Source organism: Macaca nemestrina, chromosome 6, assembly GCF_043159975.1.
Source record: "Macaca nemestrina isolate mMacNem1 chromosome 6, mMacNem.hap1, whole genome shotgun sequence".
In the NCBI taxonomy this organism is placed as follows: Eukaryota; Metazoa; Chordata; class Mammalia; order Primates; family Cercopithecidae; genus Macaca; species Macaca nemestrina.
The window spans coordinates 166,629,466-166,649,878 of record NC_092130.1 but is presented as its reverse complement, the minus strand read 5'-3'; the positions used below and the strand labels follow the sequence as shown (position 1 = coordinate 166,649,878).

At 43.0% G+C, this 20,413-nt stretch overlaps 1 protein-coding gene across 6 annotated transcripts in view; it reads left to right on the top strand.

The window, feature by feature from the left end:
* The window catches only part of LOC105492335 (trio Rho guanine nucleotide exchange factor), a 368,213-nt gene that overhangs the window by 139,351 nt on the left and 208,449 nt on the right, over window positions 1-20,413 (top strand). For all 6 annotated transcript variants that reach the window (XM_071099091.1, XM_071099090.1, XM_071099092.1 and 3 more), the window contains exons 3-7: window positions 574-688; window positions 7,110-7,302; window positions 10,867-11,379; window positions 13,171-13,293; window positions 17,193-17,384. In XM_071099091.1, coding sequence (XP_070955192.1) covers window positions 574-688; window positions 7,110-7,302; window positions 10,867-11,379; window positions 13,171-13,293; window positions 17,193-17,384 — 1,136 coding nt within the window. The remainder of the gene's footprint in view (window positions 1-573; window positions 689-7,109; window positions 7,303-10,866; window positions 11,380-13,170; window positions 13,294-17,192; window positions 17,385-20,413) is intronic.

Below are 20,413 nucleotides of genomic sequence, written 5' to 3'. Positions count from 1 at the left end.
CTGTTATTTAGATAACTAAATAATGGGTCCACGCAAAGCTGGACCAGTGAGGGTCAGGTGCCATCCGTCCCAGATTATAAAGTCGTCATCAGCATAGTTTGGAGAATGTTCCTTTCGCTTTCCTTTCAAGACTTAGACCCATTTTGTTGATAGGAAAGAAAGAGCTTTGAATGCAGGGCAGTGGGGAAAAATGTGGGGGAGACTGACATAGAGGGCAGGTGTGAGGGAGGTGGTTGTCTCAGGTGAGTGAAACACATGGACGTGACAACTTTTTATTCTGTCCAAAACATAACAACTGAAGAAAGGAGTTTTTCCCAAGACATTGGAAGAAAAAGACAAGGCCATATGTGGTACAACCTTCCATGTGGCCTGCAGAGCCTCAGACTTTTTCTCCCAGATCCCCTGAAAGGATGACATGTCCTCACCGTGCCTCGGGTGAAACAAGGACTTCTGCCCTGTGCAAATTTGTGTAGTTGCTTTAGGAATAATTTTGACAGAGTGAATGAATGATAACATAGGATTTCTGTCTTATCTTGTTTCTTTCTAAGGGTGTTCCTAATGTTTGTTTTTTAGGTGGTAGAGATAAACGTGGAGGTCCCATTTTAACGTTTCCGGCCCGCAGCAATCATGACAGAATACGACAGGAGGATCTCAGGAGACTCATTTCCTATCTAGCCTGTATTCCCAGGTAAGTTCTGTGTGGCCTGTGCTTGTCACTGATGCCACATTTACAAGAGATGTGGTGCTGTACTCGTTAGAAATCAGCTAAATGGTAACCTGAATTCCAGGCAAAGTAGTATCATTATCGTTCTCCTTATAACCATTTTGTGACCATTATTGTCTAGTGTAAAACCTTTCGGGGAGCGGGGACATGGAGGTAGGTGTTTTGTTGTGAAGAGCTTTGTGTGTGTTGACAGTGGATCTGGGATACTCAGCTGGGATTTCAGGATGTGGTGCCTGAGTTAGAAAGCCATCATTGATGATTCTAATACCGTGACACAGAGGCCTGGGTGATCAGAATTGGGTGCTGCTTTTGATAATGCATTTCTGCCTTCTTGGCAAACGTTAGTTCTTTAAAAATAGTCTGTTGATATGTGGCATGAAGTTTGTGGGGCATTAAAAATCCTTATTAGCTATATATTGGGCATAGATTTGGGAATCTCTGTCAAAATTGAGACTCCATTGGTAGTGGGAATTTTTAGCATAGATGCCAGAGAACACCAAGAACAAGCAATGTTGTTTTTTCTGGAGAGTCCGAAAGTGGGGAGTCATGAGTTACTAGTAGTTGGCCTGTGTGTATACTTGAGGAATTTAGAATCTGTTTCTGGAATTCTCTGGGAATGTATTCTACATATTACTCGAGTTTTATTTGTAGATCTAGCTGACAACTGGTGGAGGAAATTTCCTCCCTATATTAATGTATTTGTTCTTTCTCACACTGCTATTAAGAAATGTTTGGGACTGGGTAATTTATAAAGAAAAGAGGTTTAATTGGTTTAATGGCTAGGGAGACCTCAGGAAACTTATGATCATGGCAGAAGGCAAAGGGGAGGCAGGCACATCCTCACATGATTGGAGCGGGAGGCAGAGGGTGGGGGTAGGCGGGGAGGTGTCACACACTTTTAAACAACCAGGTCTCATGAGAACTCCATCAGGGGACAGCAGTAGGGGGATGGTGCTAAACCATTAGAAACTACCCTCGTGATCCAATTACTCCCACCAGGCCCGCCTCCAACACGGGATTACAGTTCAACATGAGATTTGGGTGGGGACACAGAGCCAGATCATAACAATGAATATCTCCATTTAATTATTCCAGTTATATTCTGGAAAACATAATACCACTCTGATATAATCTAAGGATACGGTCATGCCTGGAATAGGAGATCTGGTGTGTGTTGCAGGTTGGAGGGGTGCCTATCTATGAGGAAAGGGTGAGTCCTCCGGTGTCTCTTTTATTCCAGAAAGGCACATACTGAAGGGCATCAGTGAGTGAGAGGAGGTGTTTCCTAAGAGACTAAATGAGGACATGTGAGAGAAAACTCGGCCATAATATGGGCTAGGCTAGATAGTGACCTTAAGGGACATGTTACAAGAGAATGATGTCATTCTCAGTAACAGCATAATGGGTTTCAACGGTTGTGGTAAAGGTAGTAGATCTGCCACAGCACGTGGTTCACAGCACTCTTAACCTGTATAGGTTGACACCAGCGGGACAAGGCAGCCATGCCCCTTCGTAACAGGGCTGGCTGTGGCTGACGGCAATCAGCTTTTGGTCTTGATAGTTTGACTTGCCAGGGAAGTTCTTGGGTTTTCTGTCAGAGTACCCTTTATGAGAAAACCATCACCGTGTGGCATCAGCGACTAAGTGAGCCCTACTTATCTGGAGTGAGTTTTCCCTTTCTTCTGGTATTTCTTAGGCAGCTGACCTGTTGAAATCTTAGAGTTGGGAAGTAGTTTAGAAGTTACTTATACTCACTATCATTTATAAATAAAAATAGAGTGTAAACTACTGCTTACTAAGCTTTTACTATGTGCTGGGTCTGTGATAATGATGGAAAAAGAAATACAAAGGGCAGCGGTAAAAAAAAATCACTGCCAATCAAAATGATACTTGTCATATAGTTTAATAAAAACTAAAGTCGAATTTGATATTCACTCATGTGATTTTAAAAACTGACATAATTTGAATACTGTATAGTGGTAACTTTGACAACTTGCTTTTTGGTCTTGAAACCTATGTTAATAGTAAATATTAAAAATTATTCATTTTATTGATATAAAAATTGGTTCAAGCACATTTTGGATAATCTGAATGACCCACTTAAAAAAAAATCTTTTTTGTGGGAAATTGTGAGAATACACAAAAGTGGAGAGAATAAGAATAATATCACGAACACACGTATACCCATCACCCAGCTTCAGCGTTTATCAGATTTTGCCAATCTTGGTTTTCTCTAATTATTCCCCTGATGTATTTTATAACAAATCCCAAAGATCACATCATGTCACTCAAAAATACTCGTGTGTATAGGATGACCCTCCGGCCACTGAGCAGTCACTTCATGTCAGTCCCTAGGTTTGCGTTTGCATTCACTGCAGTCCCAAGTGACAAGAAATGCCATTTTGCTTGTCCTTGATTAATGAGCAAATAAGAGAGGTGGAATTAACATGTAAATGATGCATTTGCTGAGTGATAATGGGGAAGGATTTTAGTGTAGTCCATACTGAAAGAAGTGGCCACAAAGTGAGTCCTCTCTGGACCCTCCCTCCCAGGGTCCCGCAGGCGCTACCCCTAGTGAGTGCGTAGCAGCAGGAGCGCTGTTTGGTTTTAATCAAATAAATTATGTGATACAGATTTTACCAATCTGTAAAAGTCATCAGCAAATTACTGGTGTGTGGATTTCTTTGGACTCGTGAGTTTGCTTTTGTGTAGTTTGTAAGTCTGATTGTTTATTGTAGTAGAGTGGTATGAACACAAGGCGTTTCTACCCAGCTGTACATCTGTGTGTATGTCTTGGGGCCTGTGAGACCTTCGGCTGTGTCCAGTGCTCCCTCGTGCTTCCCAGATTTGAAGGCAGCCCTCTGGCCATTCCTCAGCTAGACAGTCACAGGGCTGGTGTCATATGTGAAGGGAGAACATAGGCCTCAGAATCGGACTGACTGTGACCTGGGACACTTGACTTCATTTTCATTGCTTTCCTGATCTGAAAATGTGATAATGATCTGTACATTTTGGGATCATTGTGAGTATTGAGTAAAATTATTCCTCTAATCGTGCATGGTGCTTGACATGCAGTAGCTTGCTCAGATATAGTGCAATGATTTTCTGATTTCATATTCACCCTTCTATTTTCCTTTAATTACTTTCCTTTTGACATGATTTCTAGAGGCAGATCACATTGTTTTCTTCTGCATGCCTTCTAGATTGTCTGTGTCCCGCACAGTTCAGCAGAAACATGACCTGAGCAGCTGTGAGTAGTTTGAGTATTATTGCTGGGGTCGCCCCTCCCTGCCCTTTTTTTAAAACAAACAAACAATTGTAGTAGCAAGGTGAATTCATAAGATTCATTTGCAGTGAAACTTTCCACTAAATGTGTGCAGGAGAAATAAGAAGCAGCAGCAGTTCTTGCTGCCGTCATTGCAAGTCCTGCACAGTGACATTAATCTCGGAGTGTCTCTAGGTGGCTCTTCTCTTATTACTTGAATTGTATTGAATACTAATTATGTTCTAGAACCTTCTGCCTTCTTTAGAATGATTTATAGTTGTTAAATATTAATAGCAAACCACTCTTACTCCTTGTTGTCCACTAACGAAATGATATGAAGATTTTTAATTGATTCATTCATAAATACTCATATAAGAAGATACTTTCTTCATCTAGGAACTAAACAAGTAGAGTTTCTCTTTTTTAGGGACCTGTGTTGAGAGGGGACCTTAATTTTATGTAAATTTTCTTTATCTCACAGATAAACATGAGGCTCTTTGGTAAAATGCTAAAATAACTGGTTAATAAGTCACATTTCCCAAAGAACAGGGCCTCTTAGGTGGTGGAAGGGCTTGGGGCCTTTCTCCTGTAGGCAGCTGTTTATTAGGCGCTTGTAAATAGGACTCCATAGGACTCGGGTTTGGGGATGTTTACAAGTCACTGCTGTCTTAATGGTGACTGGCTTTTAACTTGATACAAACAGATGGATTGAAATGCTGTGCACTCCCAGCCCAGTTCATATGCTGTTTTCACTACTTAGGAAGCCGCTTGGTGGGAGCAGTTTGATCACGGAGGAAGGTGAATGGTTAATCCTTCTGTCAACTGTGCAAGCTCAGCATAGCTTTTGGTTTTGTTGTTCTGTTGTTAAGCCTGGAGTCATTTAGGATTCCTTTTAAGCTGCTTTCAAGTAGAGGGGCTTTGTAGTTCATGTGCATACTGTGTAAGGCCATGTTAGGAGAAGGAAAGGCTTCAAGGGAATTTATCTTGATACAGTGAAGACTGATGGCTACAGTGCAGTCTACCAAACAGCAACTAGTAAAACAAGCAAAACGTATTGCCACTGTTTGACAATCTCCTGTCTTTGGTGTACCTCTGGAGTAGAATGCCTTACAGGGCAGCGGGCTTCCTTTGCAGAGCTCTTGGCCTCCAGGCACCTGCCTCTTCCTGCTTAGGCTGCCCTCACCCCATTGCCTCCGGCGCCCTGGAGTTTCTGTGTAATGGAATCTCCCCGGATTGCAAACCCCATTAGAGCCCAAGAAAGTCTAGAATGGTTAATCTCTATGACAGGAGACTTTAGGAGACATTTCTGGGAGTCCCATTTGCCTCTAGGTTTCATGAAGGAGGTCAGAAAACAAGTGATGTTTCTGTCTGTGATGTTACCTGGATTGTAACCCAGGACCTAATTGGGATGTGGAGGAGAAGTGATGGCATGAAAGGTATTTGAACTCATTTTAATTTACATCCCTATAGGATAGTTATTAGAAGTTCATCACATCATTCCTAATCAGTTTTCAACATTTGGGTGATAAACTAGGCTGCTGGATCTGTCTGTTTTCTCCTCCTGGCTTTAAACACTGTGTTCCTCTGACTGTGAGCCACCCTCTGATTGGGTCCTACTGCTGGGTTCTAACCATACAGCCATTTTTGGGGGGTGTTTATGCGATACAGCCTCTTATTGATGTAGATGTTGTATGTACTTTGCATTTGTAAAACGTGGAAAACTAGTTACTCTGATGTTCTGAATCAAGATATAGAAAGGAATAGGGTGTGTAAGTGTGAGTTAATTGGGAGGGGGGAAGGGGGGCAAGATTAGGGGAGTGAGCCTATGTAACAGCATGAAATTGGTTTTAATTTTGAATTAATTTTGTTTGCATTGCTTAATGATAGCAATTAGTTTTCCAGGTTTTTAATTTAGACTAGTTTTTTTCGGGGGGGGGGGTAATTATCCAAAGCAGAAAAATATCAAATGTCTTTTCTACCCTCAGGTACATTTATGTTTGGGGAAAACCACATATGCGTATGGAGTACCATAAGGTCCTAGGTATATTTCCAAAAAAGACCTTGCAGGCACTCGTTACCTGGTTACTGTCTGTTGCAGGCATCAGCAGCCTGCATGGACTGTCAGAGACCCCTCTGTAAGTAACAGTGAGGGTTGCCGTTGTTCCTTAGCTGTAGGGCCATTTGGAAACTTGTATCACTGAAGTTGTAACCAAGTGAGACTGAGTATTTTTTTTCACCTGTTTTTAAGGACACCTTGACTCTTGTTGCTCATTCTTTATTGCAGATTTGCATTTTATGTGTTTTCCATGTAGCCAGTAGTTGCAAGTAGTTGAGATTTAATAAAATTAGAAGCTGGCACTTTTTTTTTTTTTTTTTAAGTGCAATAATGTGGAGAGGAAGAGTATAGTGACTCCTTGCACTGCCTTGATGTGTGTCAGAGGCCAGCAGTGTTAGCCAGCATTGCTACCGGATAAAGGCTTAGTGCAGTTGTGGAACTAGATTAAAACCACAGAGCCTGTCAGAAGGGTGCCAAGAACTCCCAGGGACGGGTGGAGGGTTTGGAAAACCACTGAGACAGCTTCAAGGCCAGGGATAGGGTAAAGGGAATAAAATGGAACATAGGAAAGCTCTCACCATTGCCAGCCATGCTGGTGGGGGATCATTTTCAGCACCTGGGGTGCTGGGAGTCCTGGGGTAACTGCTGTCCATAGGTCTCAGACTGTCCTGAGTCTGGGTTTCGCAGGCTGTCAGGGTTTTGTACCTGCCTGATGCTCCTGGAGACCTTTGCCCGCCGGAGTGACTGGAGGAGTTCATGTAATCAGTTAATGCACCAAGGTCAAGAGAAATGGGCACGGTGACCGTTGTTTTCCTGAAAAGAAGACAAGATGCAAAACCATTAATAAAAAATTGACATCTTAACAGGTTTTGCAGGTTGAACATGAAGCGTGTGTAGCCTGAGTCTCTTCCTTTATGGTACAAGGGAGGGACAGGAAGGAGCTGAGCATAGTGTGCATGTCTGGCAGGAGAGGGAAGCTGGGTCTGTGGCACCCAGTGGGACTCTGAGCAGACAGAGTGGCAAGAGATGCAACCCGTCTTCAGCCATGTTTTCTTTCTCCGCAGCGAGGAGGTCTGCAAGCGCGGCTTCACGGTGATCGTGGACATGCGTGGGTCCAAGTGGGACTCCATCAAGCCCCTGCTGAAGATCCTGCAGGAGTCCTTCCCCTGCTGCATCCACGTGGCCCTGATCATCAAGCCAGACAACTTCTGGCAGAAACAGAGGACTAATTTTGGCAGTTCTAAATTTGAGTTTGAGGTAACTTCCCCTGTGTGGCTAGACCCACTAAACAAGTTGGTGTGGTTTACTAAAAGCTCTTGAGGCTAATGATTTTTTTTTAAACCGCATATTAAACAGGAGCTGCATATCTTACGAACACATGATACGTAAAATTAGTTATTGCATGAAACGACAGAGCTACGTTCATTATCCAAGTGAACTGTTTTACCCACATGGACTTAGGTTTCAGTTCCCTTGGATTGGGTGATGGGCTGTTGAGTTGTGAGGCCTTGGCAGAGAAGCTTGCTTGCTGCCTTGGATTTCACTTGACAAACAGCTTTACCAGGCAGCACAGTGGCTTTGCATGGTTACAGATTCATTCTCCTTGCCTCAGCCCTGGAGATGAGGGAATGTTAGGGATAAATGCGCAACTTCAGAGTCCCTAAGTCTCAACCTGTCATGGATAATGGAGAGAATGCACGTATTAGGCCTCTGATTTCTGAAAATGGAGATAGTGTGTTAAAAACTGCGCAGAGTCCTGAATTCAGTTAGGCATGGAAGATTGCCATCTATCAGTGGTAAAAACAAAACAAAACCCTCAGCCCACTAATTATTTTCCTTCCCACTGTAACCTCCTCTCCTTAAGCTACCAAGGTTCTGACAAGGCCTTCGGTGCAGTTAGTTTAATGAGGTGATTATGGGAGGAAAGTCTTCCTGCCGGCTTGAAACTTGGTTCTTGCTCCATTTGGAATAAGATTTTAATATTTTCTAATAAGAAGCTATGATTTTTGGTTGAACGCTTCCTCTGGCAAATCTGCTCAAATGTTAGGTTTCAGTGGATGTATTCATATATTTTAAGGTAAACAGTAGTAATAATATTAAACATCAGACAGTGTTAATACTTAATCTTTAGGTTATAATGCTATACTTTTCAAAGTGTTTGCACAGGTATATTACTTGGATTTTTTAATTCTTTCCATAGTGCTCACTTTTCTATCCGAAATCTGAACTTAGTTTTAAATTTGAAACTACTCAGGAGGTTTACCACACTCCATCAGAAAGATGAACCCAGCAAGCCTTTTTCTTCGCAGAGAATAGGAAATCATTTTGGAGGACAGTTTATTGGGCATTAATTATTTTCTTGATGCAGAATTGAAAGTGCATTGTATTTAATTGTAAGTGTTTTAAGTAAAAATAATGGTCTGGCAATACAATTCATACAGGTTTTTCCAGTCTAGTTTTGATCTCTCCCTCTGGATTCTTAAAGGCACCATTTTTTCTTTGGAACTTGTTACACTGTTACCAGCCTCTCTCTGTCCCCGCCAGTGATTGCCTCTGTGGATATTATTAAAAGTTCAGCAGGGCCGGGTATGGTGGCTCATGCCTATAATCCCAGCACTTTGGGAGGCTGAGGCGGGTGGATCACGAGGTCAGGAGACCAAGACCATCCTGGCTAACACAGTGAAACCCTGTCTCTACTAATAATACAAAAAATTAGCCGGGCGTGGTGGTGGGCGCTTGTAGTCCCAGCTACTTGGGAGACTGAGATAGGAGAATGGCGTGAACCCAGGAGGCAGAGCTTGAGTGAGCCGAGATTGTGCCACTGCACTCCAGCCTGGGCAATAGAACAAGACTCTGTCTCCAAAAAAAAAAAAAAAAAAATGTCCAGCAAACGAGAGAGGAATGGGCCTGTGGTAGGATTGTAGGCAGAAGTGCTGGATCCGGAGTCATCCCTCTTTCTAGCTCTGCTGCCTTCTGCTGTTTCTTTTGCCAACCAGCATGCCAAACCAGCCCTTCTTTGTTTTCTCTTTTGGTTCTAGGTCACAACTCTTTCTCCTTCACCTTTGTCTTTGCATTTAATCATCCCCCCTCCCCCATGTTTTCCTTGAGGCATATTAATATTAATCTGCTTCACACTATAATAAGGTGAGGTTAAGATTTCTTGCTCAGGCCAGGCACAGTGGCTCATGCCTATGATCCCAACACTTTGAGAGGCTAAGGGAGGAGGACTGCTTGAGGCTGGGAGTTCGAGCCCAGCCTGAGAAGGTTAGCAAGAGCCTGTCTCTATATTTTGTTTTAAAAATTAGCCAGGTGTGACCAGGCGCGGTGGCTCACACCTGTAATCCCAGCACTTTGGGAGGCCAAGGCGGGCGGATCACAAGGTCAGGAGTTCCAGACAACCTGGCCAACATGGTGAAACCCCGTCTCTACTAAAAATACAAAAATACGCTGGGCGTGGTGGCAGTCACCTGTAATCCCAGCTACTCGGGAGACTGAGGCAGGAGAATCGCTTGAAATCGGAAGGCAGAGGTTGCAGTGAGATGAGGTTGCGCCACTGCACTCTAGCATGGGCAACAAGAGCAAAACTCTGTCTCAAGCTTTACAGTGTGCAGTGATCGCCATACTCTACTCCAGTCTGGAAAACAGAGCAAGACCCTGTCTTTTTTTTTTTTTTTTTTAAATAAAAGGCTGGACGTGATGGCTCATGCCTGTAATCCCAGCACTTTGAGAGGCTGAGGTGGGTGGATCATTTGAGGTCAGGAGTTCCAGACCAGTGTGACCAACATGGTGAAACCCCATCTCTACTAAAAATACAAAAAAATTAGCCTGGCGTGGTGGTGGGCACCTGTAGTCCCAGCTACTCAGGAGGCTGAGGCAGATCGCTTGAACCTGGGAGGCATAGGTTGCAGTGAGTTGAGATCGCACCACTGCACGCCAGCCTGGGTGACAGAGCAAGACTCCATCTCAAATAATAATAAAAATAATATATAAAGATTTTTGCTTAGATTGTAATTGACTAAAATTTTGTCACTGTTAAATTGCAGTGTAGTACAGATTATATACAACTCTAGGACTGTTCAGAATCACAGCAGATTATTGCAATGAATAAAGCATTGCCTCTGTCCTTAGCTCTGTCAAATGAGCCTCTGCCAGCTTTCTTGCCACCTCCTGAATATTTTCTAAATTTTTATAAACTCATTCATATCCCATCATCTCTTATTTGATGGGCAGTGGGGTTAGGCTTAGGCAAGATGAATGACAGGGTGGTCTGGTTGGAGCAGCATTCGTCATTTAATAGGCAGCCCACACGTAATTGAATTTAGAGTGACGTTGTGCTTAAAAGGGTTTTGATGCCCATGTGCAAGACGTTTGTGTAATAGCAAGTAGTAGAAAACCTCCACAGAGTTTCTGGCTTGGATGAAAAAGAATGGGTAGAAGAATGCATTGATGTAAGTGAAATTTCTGCATTGTTTGCTCTGAACTTGCAATTTAACCTGTTTCCTGGTTTAATGTGTCTGTTATAGTGGGTTAATCTCCACCTTCTTGGAAAGAAATCTCATTTCTTTAGCTCTCATGAAATACACCATTCTACAGTTTTAGGTATTCCAACTGACATACATGTGTTGCTATAATGGATTTGTCTTTCATTGTACTGATAATGCTTCTTTCATCTACTTTATTTTTATGGGGCCAGAACCAGGTATGTTGTTTTCTATAAATAGATTAACTTTGAAAACCTGTGACTGAGCATTGCAAATTGCATTATGTTAAAACTATATAAAATTGGTTCATCTTCTCATACGTGATTTTTTTTCCCTTAAGACAAATATGGTCTCTTTAGAAGGCCTTACCAAAGTAGTTGATCCTTCTCAGCTAACTCCTGAGTTTGATGGCTGCCTGGAATACAACCATGAAGAATGGATTGAAATCAGAGTTGCTTTTGAAGACTACATTAGCAATGCAACCCATATGCTGTCTCGGCTGGAGGAACTTCAGGACATCCTAGCTAAGAAGGAGCTGCCTCAGGATTTAGAGGGGGCTCGGAATATGATCGAGGAACATTCTCAGCTGAAGAAGAAGGTGATTAAGGCCCCCATCGAGGACCTGGATTTGGAGGGACAGAAGCTGCTTCAGAGGATACAGAGCAGTGAAAGCTTTCCCAAAAAGAACTCAGGCTCAGGCAATGCGGACCTGCAGAACCTCTTGCCCAAGGTGTCCACCATGCTGGACCGGCTGCACTCGACACGGCAGCATCTGCACCAGATGTGGCATGTGAGGAAGCTGAAGCTGGACCAGTGCTTCCAGCTGAGGCTGTTTGAACAGGATGCTGAGAAGGTAAAGACGGGGAGGCTAATGCCTCAATGGACATGGGGGAAGCCAGTGCTGGTGGGTTCGGGTGGAAGGAAAGAGAAAAGGTGGAGAATGGTAAGGCTACGCTCACCGTGTGTGCTCTAAACCAGTGAGGGTCATTTCAGAAATGGCACTGAAATCTGTTTTCCAGTTTTACTTACTGCGCAATACAGTGCTGTTTTAGAAAATTTGAGTTCAAATTACTTATGCTTTGGTCTAGGATGCCTGTAAGATAGGAATGGTATTTTCACTTAAAAGAGTGAACATTTCGGCCATGCTTGGTGGCTCACGCCTGTAATCCCAGCCCTTTGGGAGGCCGAGGTGGGCTGATTAGCTGAGGTCAAGAGTTTGAGACCAGTCTGGCCAACATAGTGAAACCCCGTCTCTACTAAAAACACAAAAATTAGCTGGGTGTGGTGGCACGCCCCTGTAATCCCAGCTACTCAGGAGGCTGAGGCAGGAGAATCCCTTGAACCCATGAGGCAGAGGTTGCAGTGAGCCAAGATCGTGCCACTGCATTTCAGCCTGGGCGACAGAGTGAGACTCTGTCTTAAAAAAAAAAAAAAAGAAAAAAAAGTGAAAATTTCACAGGGTTATGTTATTGACAGAACACCGTTCCAATCTATTGAGTATGTTTTTAAAATCAAGACAAGTAATGTGTTAAAAATAACAGTTTCTGGGTAATATAGTCAGTAATGACCTCTAGTCTTATGCTTTATTCTTATGCGCCAGGCAGACCAACTGGTCAAAGTGAATCCTTATCAATTACTGGCTAATTGAATCTTAGCAATGTGAAAACTGGGCACTTATTCATAGGTATGTGTTGCAAGCCATGAACAAGGGTGAATTAATCATTGAGTTTTATTTGAGCTCACTGAATTTTATATTACATGGACAGGAGAATATTTTGTAAAGTAAAAATCCACGTTAGAATTCTTGGATGTGAAAGGACTTTTCGAAAGGTGACAATCCGGTGTTTTTGTTACCAAAGCTTTTAACATATCTGCCAGTGTTCTTTTGTTTTAAGTAGCACCTTGTCTAAGACACTGGAATACCTTCCTTTCAATTACTAGAAAAACAGGCTACTGTCCCTGGGATTCTGGTTCAAGTCATGGTAGCAATGCTAATTGATGACAGTCATCTATATTTTCTTAAATGTTTTCATTTGCAAATGTCTTAATTGACATCCTTGTCCAGGTAACATCTGTATTGTACCTTAAGGGAGATGCTATTGTTAGTTTTTCCTGCCTGTTTTATTTTTACAGTAAATTTTATGGGTTTGTAATCTGCACAGGTGTCTATGTACTTCTTGATTAAACAGTGTCATCTTTTAGTCATTGATGTTTCTGTCAGTAACCTGTGGGCACAGCAGAACCCATCCAAAGACCCATAAGTTGCTAATTTCACCCTAACAGGTCTTTAATTGAAGCTCATGGTGGCAAATTAAGTAGTTCAGCGTGGCAGGGAGACAGGACCGGGAGTCAGAGGATCAGAGTTTTTAATTAGCCCAGGGGATTAGAGTAACTCTCTTTACTTATCTGCTTCTTAATTCCTTCTCTGTAAGAGGAACACATCAGATAAGATTTTCTGGTAGGTCCTGCAAGTTCAGAACTGCTGACTTGTTCTCGGAAGTAAAGACTCTTCTGAGAGAGTCAGACAGCACTTGAAGTTGTCCAGGGAAGGAAGTTGCCCTTTCTTGGTACTGCGCCATCTATGGGCCTGTGCAGCAGTTTCTCTTTCTGGAGTGATTCCAGGTTGTCTTTTTCCTTCCGGTAGATGTTTGACTGGATCACACACAACAAAGGCCTGTTTCTAAACAGCTACACGGAGATTGGGACCAGCCACCCTCATGCCATGGAGCTCCAGACGCAGCACAATCACTTCGCCATGAACTGTATGGTAAGACACTCGGAACAGCTGGACCCTGCCACGTGACAGTGTTCTAGCAAATGGGAGGCATTTGGCAGATGCTGGGCTGGGCTCTCAAGGGGCCCTCAGAGTGGCTGTTGATTGTAGCAGCTGACCTTCACATGCAGGGTGTTCCCTAGGGTTCCATTGTCTCAGTATCCCACATTTTAAGTTTTAAACAAAAATGAAAACAAGCAAACAGATGAACCAGTGAAACTTGAACCAATGACTTGGCTAGTTCACCACAGACACTTCGGATGCCGGCTCCTGTGCTCCGCCTCATAGGAGCCCATGGGGGCCCCAGCAAAGCTGCTGGGAGGCACAATGGGTCCCATGGACGGAGCGCTGTCAGTTTGCTGGCTGCTGTTACCCACTGCTGACCTCAGGGCACTCGCTAGTTCTGAGGCATGAGATTTCCTTCCGAGCTGAGCTGGAGTACTGGGGTCTGGCCCTTAGCCTTCCCTGGGATCCCCTGGCCCTCTTTAAGGTTGTTGCGTCTGCTACTCTTGGCTGTCGTGACTCCATCAGGATCTTAGAGGCCAGATAGGGGGCGACTGTAGGACTACATCACAGAAACCAAAACCAAACCAAAACACTGAATTTTGAGTAGCACTTCTGTTACAGTTTTATAGTTAATATTACTAAAACTGTATGTTCTATAGGACATTTGCTTGATTCTGTAGTCTGTGAAGCTTCTAGAAATTTCCTCTTCAGGGACAAAGAGTTTTGGTTTGGACGTTAAGCCAGCCTTGTGAGGATTATCCACTCTTAAACCTTGTAACGTTTGTTGTAGAGCATTAAAGCAATATGAACCAGCCTGGGCAACACAGCAAGACCCCATCTCTAAAAATAAAATAAAATAAAAATAAAAAATTAGCCAGGTGTGGTGGTGCACGCCTGTAGTCCCAGCTATTTAGGAGGCTGAGGCTGGAGGATCACTTGAGCCCAGGAGTTGCAGGCAACAGTGAGTTATGATCACGCCACTGCATTCCAGCTTGGGTGACAGAGCAAGACCTTGTCTCAAAAACAAAAATACAAATAAAGTAATATGAAGACAGGGTTTTTGTTTAAGTTAATTCAGTAAGATGCCATTTAATTAAAATATAGTCAACTAGGTGCTATAATTTAGGTAGTTTCAAAGATAAGATTTTACAGTATAATTTTTAGCAATAAATGCCGCCAGAAAGTTTTACATCTGTTCTAGAATTTAAAGTAAGAGAATTTCTGGTTTGAATCATCAAACCTGGGCATAGATAAAAATTTCTTTGTAAAAAATTGCTGTCAGTTTTTTTAGAATTTTCTGAAACTTTTGGCAAGAGACCATTCAGTCATGCCACATACTTTAAAAACTAGAAATACTAAAATATGTGCTAGAAATGAACAGAAAAATATATTCTCTCTTCCCCCTTTCTTCACCTTTATTAGTGGCAGATTTAGGACTCAAGGGAGTGGGAACCATAGTGTAGAAGACAGGAAAATGGGTTGCGGACGTAGAGGCTTTTAATTCTGAGTTTCTTATTTGCCGTGTGACCTTGGGAAGGCTGTTTAACCTCTTTGAGCCTTAGTTTCCTAGTCTGTAAACTGGGGGTAATACCTGCCTTCCATGGTGTTACATGTATAGGTAAAATACAAAACATATTGCTTGACACGGAGTAAGTACTGTATAAATGTTAATTCTTACCAGTGATGTTATCAATATAATTAAAGATGCACTTAAAGCAGGTGAGAAACTTAAAAGTATGAGTTACAGCTATTTTTTGGGGGGGAGTTTGAGTATATTTTCTAATTTTCTACAATATATTTCTGTTACTTTTCTAAGTCAAACTTGTAATACAATGCATGTGGGTAGCTCGGTGCTGTGATGGTGACACCTGCTGAGGAGCTTTCTGGACCAGGCCTACTCCTTGTGTTGAATACCTCCACGAATCCCTAGTATCTGTGACATTTAGTAATGCAGGGCAAGGGTATTTAACCTTCAGCCCCTTCTGCTCGCTGTAGTGTTTTGAATAATTTCTGACAAAATAAGGATACTAAATACCATTATGCCAAGTTAACAGCTTTTAAAGAAAGCATATTAAGGGATACCAACAATTATGCACGTTGTACTATAACAGATATTTTTAAAAACTATGATGATAAGAATGTAGGTGTAGGTACTTTTAATTTAGGGAATTTCTCATTGCCATATTTATGTCCAGGCTGTAGATTTATGTGTGCTAGAAGTGATGGAGAGATGGAAAAAGCATCATACATAGACTAGTAAAACCTGTTTTTCTATAAAAGTAATACAGGAAGCTGTAACCACCTAGATATGGCTGAGTAGGGTCAGTGGTTGTCACAACAGAGCCATCCAAAGGGACTTCTCTTCTCCAGATCCTAACAGAGCGCATCTTGTCCTTTTTCTAACAGACCTGTTGGACTGGCTTTTTCTCTTTTAAGGATATAGAGAAAGCAAAATTAGCAAATCTAGTTTCTTGTCACTTTACTAGGAGGGAGGAAAAGAGAGAAAGAATGCACTTGGGAATGGGAGGCCTTGCTTTTAATTTACCGGATACCAGTTAGAGCATTAATGCCACACGAGCCAGAGAGGTCACCTCACTGAGCATGGCTTGACTGTTGCAGCCTCTTTCTGCGACTCCAGACATGCGATGTCTGTTAGCTGATTCTAGCCTTCAGATGCAGCCCGGAGATGTAACCCTGAGGCTGGAGTCCTGTGGCTCTAATTCCAGACAGAGGCAACTCCACCAAGTTCTGGTTTGGGTCAGAAATAGAGGGAAAGGATGAATTTCAAGAAGATACAAAGAAAGAATGAACAAGTGAGTTCTTTCAGCCGCTGACTTGGGGGGACTGCAGGCAGCAAGGGACAGGAAGGAGGCTGTTGTGAGGTCCCTGTTCGAGGCAGTGGGAGATTGGCTCAGAGGGGTTGTGTGAGAAGCGAGAGAAGGGGGGAAAACGTAGAGGAGTTTGGATAGATCAGGAAATCAGACTGGGGCAACACTGAGAAGAGCCAAAGATGTAGCTACGATTTTGGGGGACCCACGGGGAGGGGTGAGGTGGTAACAGTGCACAGAAATAATAAATACATGAACAACAGCAACTTCAGCAGATTTGCTGAAGGTCTGAATCCCCACCATCCACCACGCCACACAATGTGATACTGAGCCTTAAAGAACCCTGGAGGTGGAAAGGGAAACTCCATAGTGAGAGCTTGTTCTGCAAAAAGGGTGGGTTTTAAAAATCCCTGTTTTTGAAATAAACTGATAGACTCGAAGAGAGGAATTTTGACAGAGTAGAAAAGCTTTATTTAAAATTTGAGCATAGCATTGTTGTGTTTTTACTGCAGTTCATAATCCTGAGAGAAGGTGGATCTATTTACAGAATATTTTCTGTTGGCACCAAAAAATGACTTGGGCGTATGTAGAAAGGAGAGCTTGCTTTCACACAAATAGCCTTTGGTTGCTAGGTATATGTTTTTGGGTTTCTGGGTTCTAGTTAAAACCCAGAGCGCTGGGTCCCTCAGTTCTCCGTGACTGCCTGGCAGCAAGCTTGCCATCTGGACCCTGTTCAGTACTTGAAGCCAAGAAGTGAGTAATAGTATATTTGTGTGCACCCACTTGTGTATTTGATTGCTTTGTGCTGAACAATTATGCCTTTCAGCTAGTTGATTTGTAATTTTACAGTTTTAAAAATAGAAATGGAAACCAATACTTCAAGTTTATGGAAATCTAGAGAGCAAATATGTATAATATTATAAAATCAGGTGATGCTCCTGGGAAAGGTGTGATTGCTGGTAGAAGCCTGTGTTTCAGCAGGTGGTATCTGGGCTTCTTAGAAGGGAGACTCTTATTTGCTCTCCCCTGAGGAGCCCTCTTTTCCTGCCCACTTTGCAGAACGTGTATGTAAATATAAACCGCATCATGTCGGTGGCCAATCGCCTGGTGGAGTCTGGCCACTATGCCTCGCAGCAGATCAGGCAGATCGCGAGTCAGCTGGAGCAGGAGTGGAAGGCATTTGCGGCAGCCCTGGATGAGCGGAGCACCTTGCTGGACATGTCCTCCATTTTCCACCAGAAGGCCGAAAAGGTCAGTGCCTCGAACCCCCAGCCCACGAGGTGGTAACCAGAATAGTTCCTCCTCCATGAATATTGGTGTGTGCGCAAACACCCCCGTGTAGCACATACTGTGAGCTCCGCATGTGGGCTCTGAAGTCACTCGGCCCTGAGTTTGAATTCCAGCTCTCTCAGTCCTTGCTGCGCAACCTTAGATAAGTGACTTAGCCTCTCTGGTTTGTTTTCTCATTTGTAAAGTAGAAATAAAAGTACCTGCTTGAGTGGACTGTTGATGTAAATGTGATGCTAGGTGCCCCACGCAGTGCCCAGCACAGTAAGCACTAAGAAGTGGCAGCTGCTCTTCTCTTCCCCTCCTCTCCTGGCTCCTTCTTTCCTCTTATTCCTTGTTGATAGTGCTTTATTACTCCAGTTGGGATGCTTTGGCAGCAAGGAACAGAACGCCCATCAGTGGTACAGACGTCAGGGGTTTACTTTTCTCACAAACTGCGAAGTTCTAAGGCATAGGCACCTCCAGCTGCACGGCTACAGAGGGGTGGTGTCTGCCGCCCTCAGGCTTGCTGGGCCTCCCCTCACAGTCGGGGCAGCACACCTCAGCTCCACGCACCAGCTCCTCCTCAGCCACAGCGCCCACCCTCCGCAGGGATGGCTGCAGCTGTCTTTGCCTGCCAGTTTATAAGGGAAGCATTTCCAGAGGCCCCGCCCCCAGCACACTTCCCCTCAGTTCCCATTGGCTAGTCTTTGGGTACACATCCATGCCTTGCTGCAAGGGGTGGGAGAAAGGGTGGATCTGGTGTTTAGCCTCCTTAGGGAGGTGCTGCCAGCAAGGGTGAGGGAGGAAAATGGCTTTTTTGGGTACACAATCGACAGTGTCTTTCATAATTACAAACTTAGCTACATGGCATCTGACTTTGGTTTCATTTGCTGACAGACGTGCTGTGTCAAAATTTCTAGTTTAAGAAGTAATGGGTAATATACGCCCCCAACACTCCCCACACCTCCACTTAAGCAAACTTGCTTAAATAAAAACTCTCTGAAAGTAGCAAAATGGAAGGGATTTGCTCATGACTCAGACTTTATTATTGGAAGGTGAGCAGCACAGTGAATACCTTTTCAAGATGGGGAAGAGGAAAACGATTGCTTAATTTAAAAAGGAAGAATATCAGTGTATCTTCCTCAGGGTTAATTTTTGGGGGAAAGACTGCATTCAGGGATTTGCATGGATGCTTCTTAAAAAGGAAATAGTATCTCTTTAATCTAGAAACAGTCTCTGTTGAAGAGTGAAAAAGTCAATAAAGGAAGATAGAGGCCCCAACTTGCCTAGAATTTTGGCAGGGCAGTCAGAATGTTGCACAAGACACTAATTAGCAGTGATCTCAACTCTAGAAACCTTTAAAGTATAAAGCAAGAGAGGAAGCTGAGTGATATATAAAGAGAAGCAAACCTTCGTAGCATCATGTAAAAGCTGAGAGTTTCAATGGTAGGATTTTTCTATTTTCTAACTTTATGCATTTGACTAATTTTGTGATAAAAGATAGACAGAAGCCCACACACAAAAACAACTTTTTAAAGTAACAGGAACTCCTTCAGCATAAATAGAACCATCGTCATGACCCAGTAGCCATCTCCGATCCTTATCGTAGTACAAAGTAGCAACACACTTGATCATTTGGCAGTAAGATGATATGAATGAATTTGAAGCAGGACAAGCTGCGTGGGTGAATGTTAGATAGGCTGAAGCGTAACACAGAGAACATCTTTCATAAACATGACGGGATTCAGAAATGTAAATAAACCCAGAGATTAATTGCTGCTGTGACCTGCCTGAAAATAATCTGGAAACATGGGTTCCATGGGGCATTTTCCTTCCAGTGTTTTATTATAAAAAATTTTAAACATACAGCAAAATTGAAAGCCTGGGGTATTCTCATCTGGATAAAATGAAAGACTGTAATTTATGGATTTGAAGGAAATGAAACTAGGCGAACACATTATTGAACAGAATTTTATAGGACGCTGCATAAACCGGAAGGGAGCCTGAAGTCTCAGTGCATATAAGGTGGCCAGAAAAGAAGCCAGATTTGAGCAAAGGGACAGTAATCTAATGAAGAAGGGGCCCAGCGTGTATTCCAGACCTTAACGAAGCAACAAGGCCTGCACGTAGACAGCTGAAATGCACAGATGGGAGATTAGGACGTCTTCAGAAAGACGGTCCTTACTTGCAAGTAAAAATGAATTGTGTCTCATCCCCCCCACTGAAGAAAAGTAAGATCCTTGAAATTCTGATGCTCATCACTAAAGTGGTTTTCTTTTCCCAACAGAGCAATCCCGAGTATAGGTCAATGTTGTTCCCTCATTTTAAATGGTTTGCCTTCTAGTTATGCTCAAGCTGTTTCCATAAACTCGGTCTGGAAAGGACCAGAAACTTGGACATCCTAAGTAGGTTTCCATCATAGTCATCTCTTTGAATCACATCCAGAGTGTTCATGTGGAATTTAAATCTGATTAGGGGGACATAAGGCTCAAATATGTGACCCCATGGTTAATGAGCTTACTAATGGCAGCCGCCTTCTCTGTAAGGATTACATCTCTTAGCTGCACCGTCCAGCCCTGCCCTCTCTCTCCATGGGTGTTCTTATGCTAGCGTTTGCTGTGGCTTTATAAACATAACTCTGAAGTTAAAGCTAGATGAGAGTGATTCATGGATGGTATAACTTCCATAGATGTGTCAGCCAGTGTGTCTTGTGTCCTCATCTCCAGTGAAGGTGTGGGATCACGGTATCTGTTCACAAACATGTGGACACACAACCACAGTGTTAATGTTGTTACTGGTAGATGTTGCGTAGGCGCTCCAGCCTTCGCTTGTCTTGGTCATGTGCTATATCCACAGCACAGACCCTTTATACTAAGAAGCTTTCACAGCAAATACCATTAGAATTACATTTTTATAAAACAAAATGAGTTGATTTTGCTATAGCTTAAAATCTCCTTTTACGGTGACCTCAGGCTGCACTGCCCATTGTGATGGCCTGTCACCATGTGTGG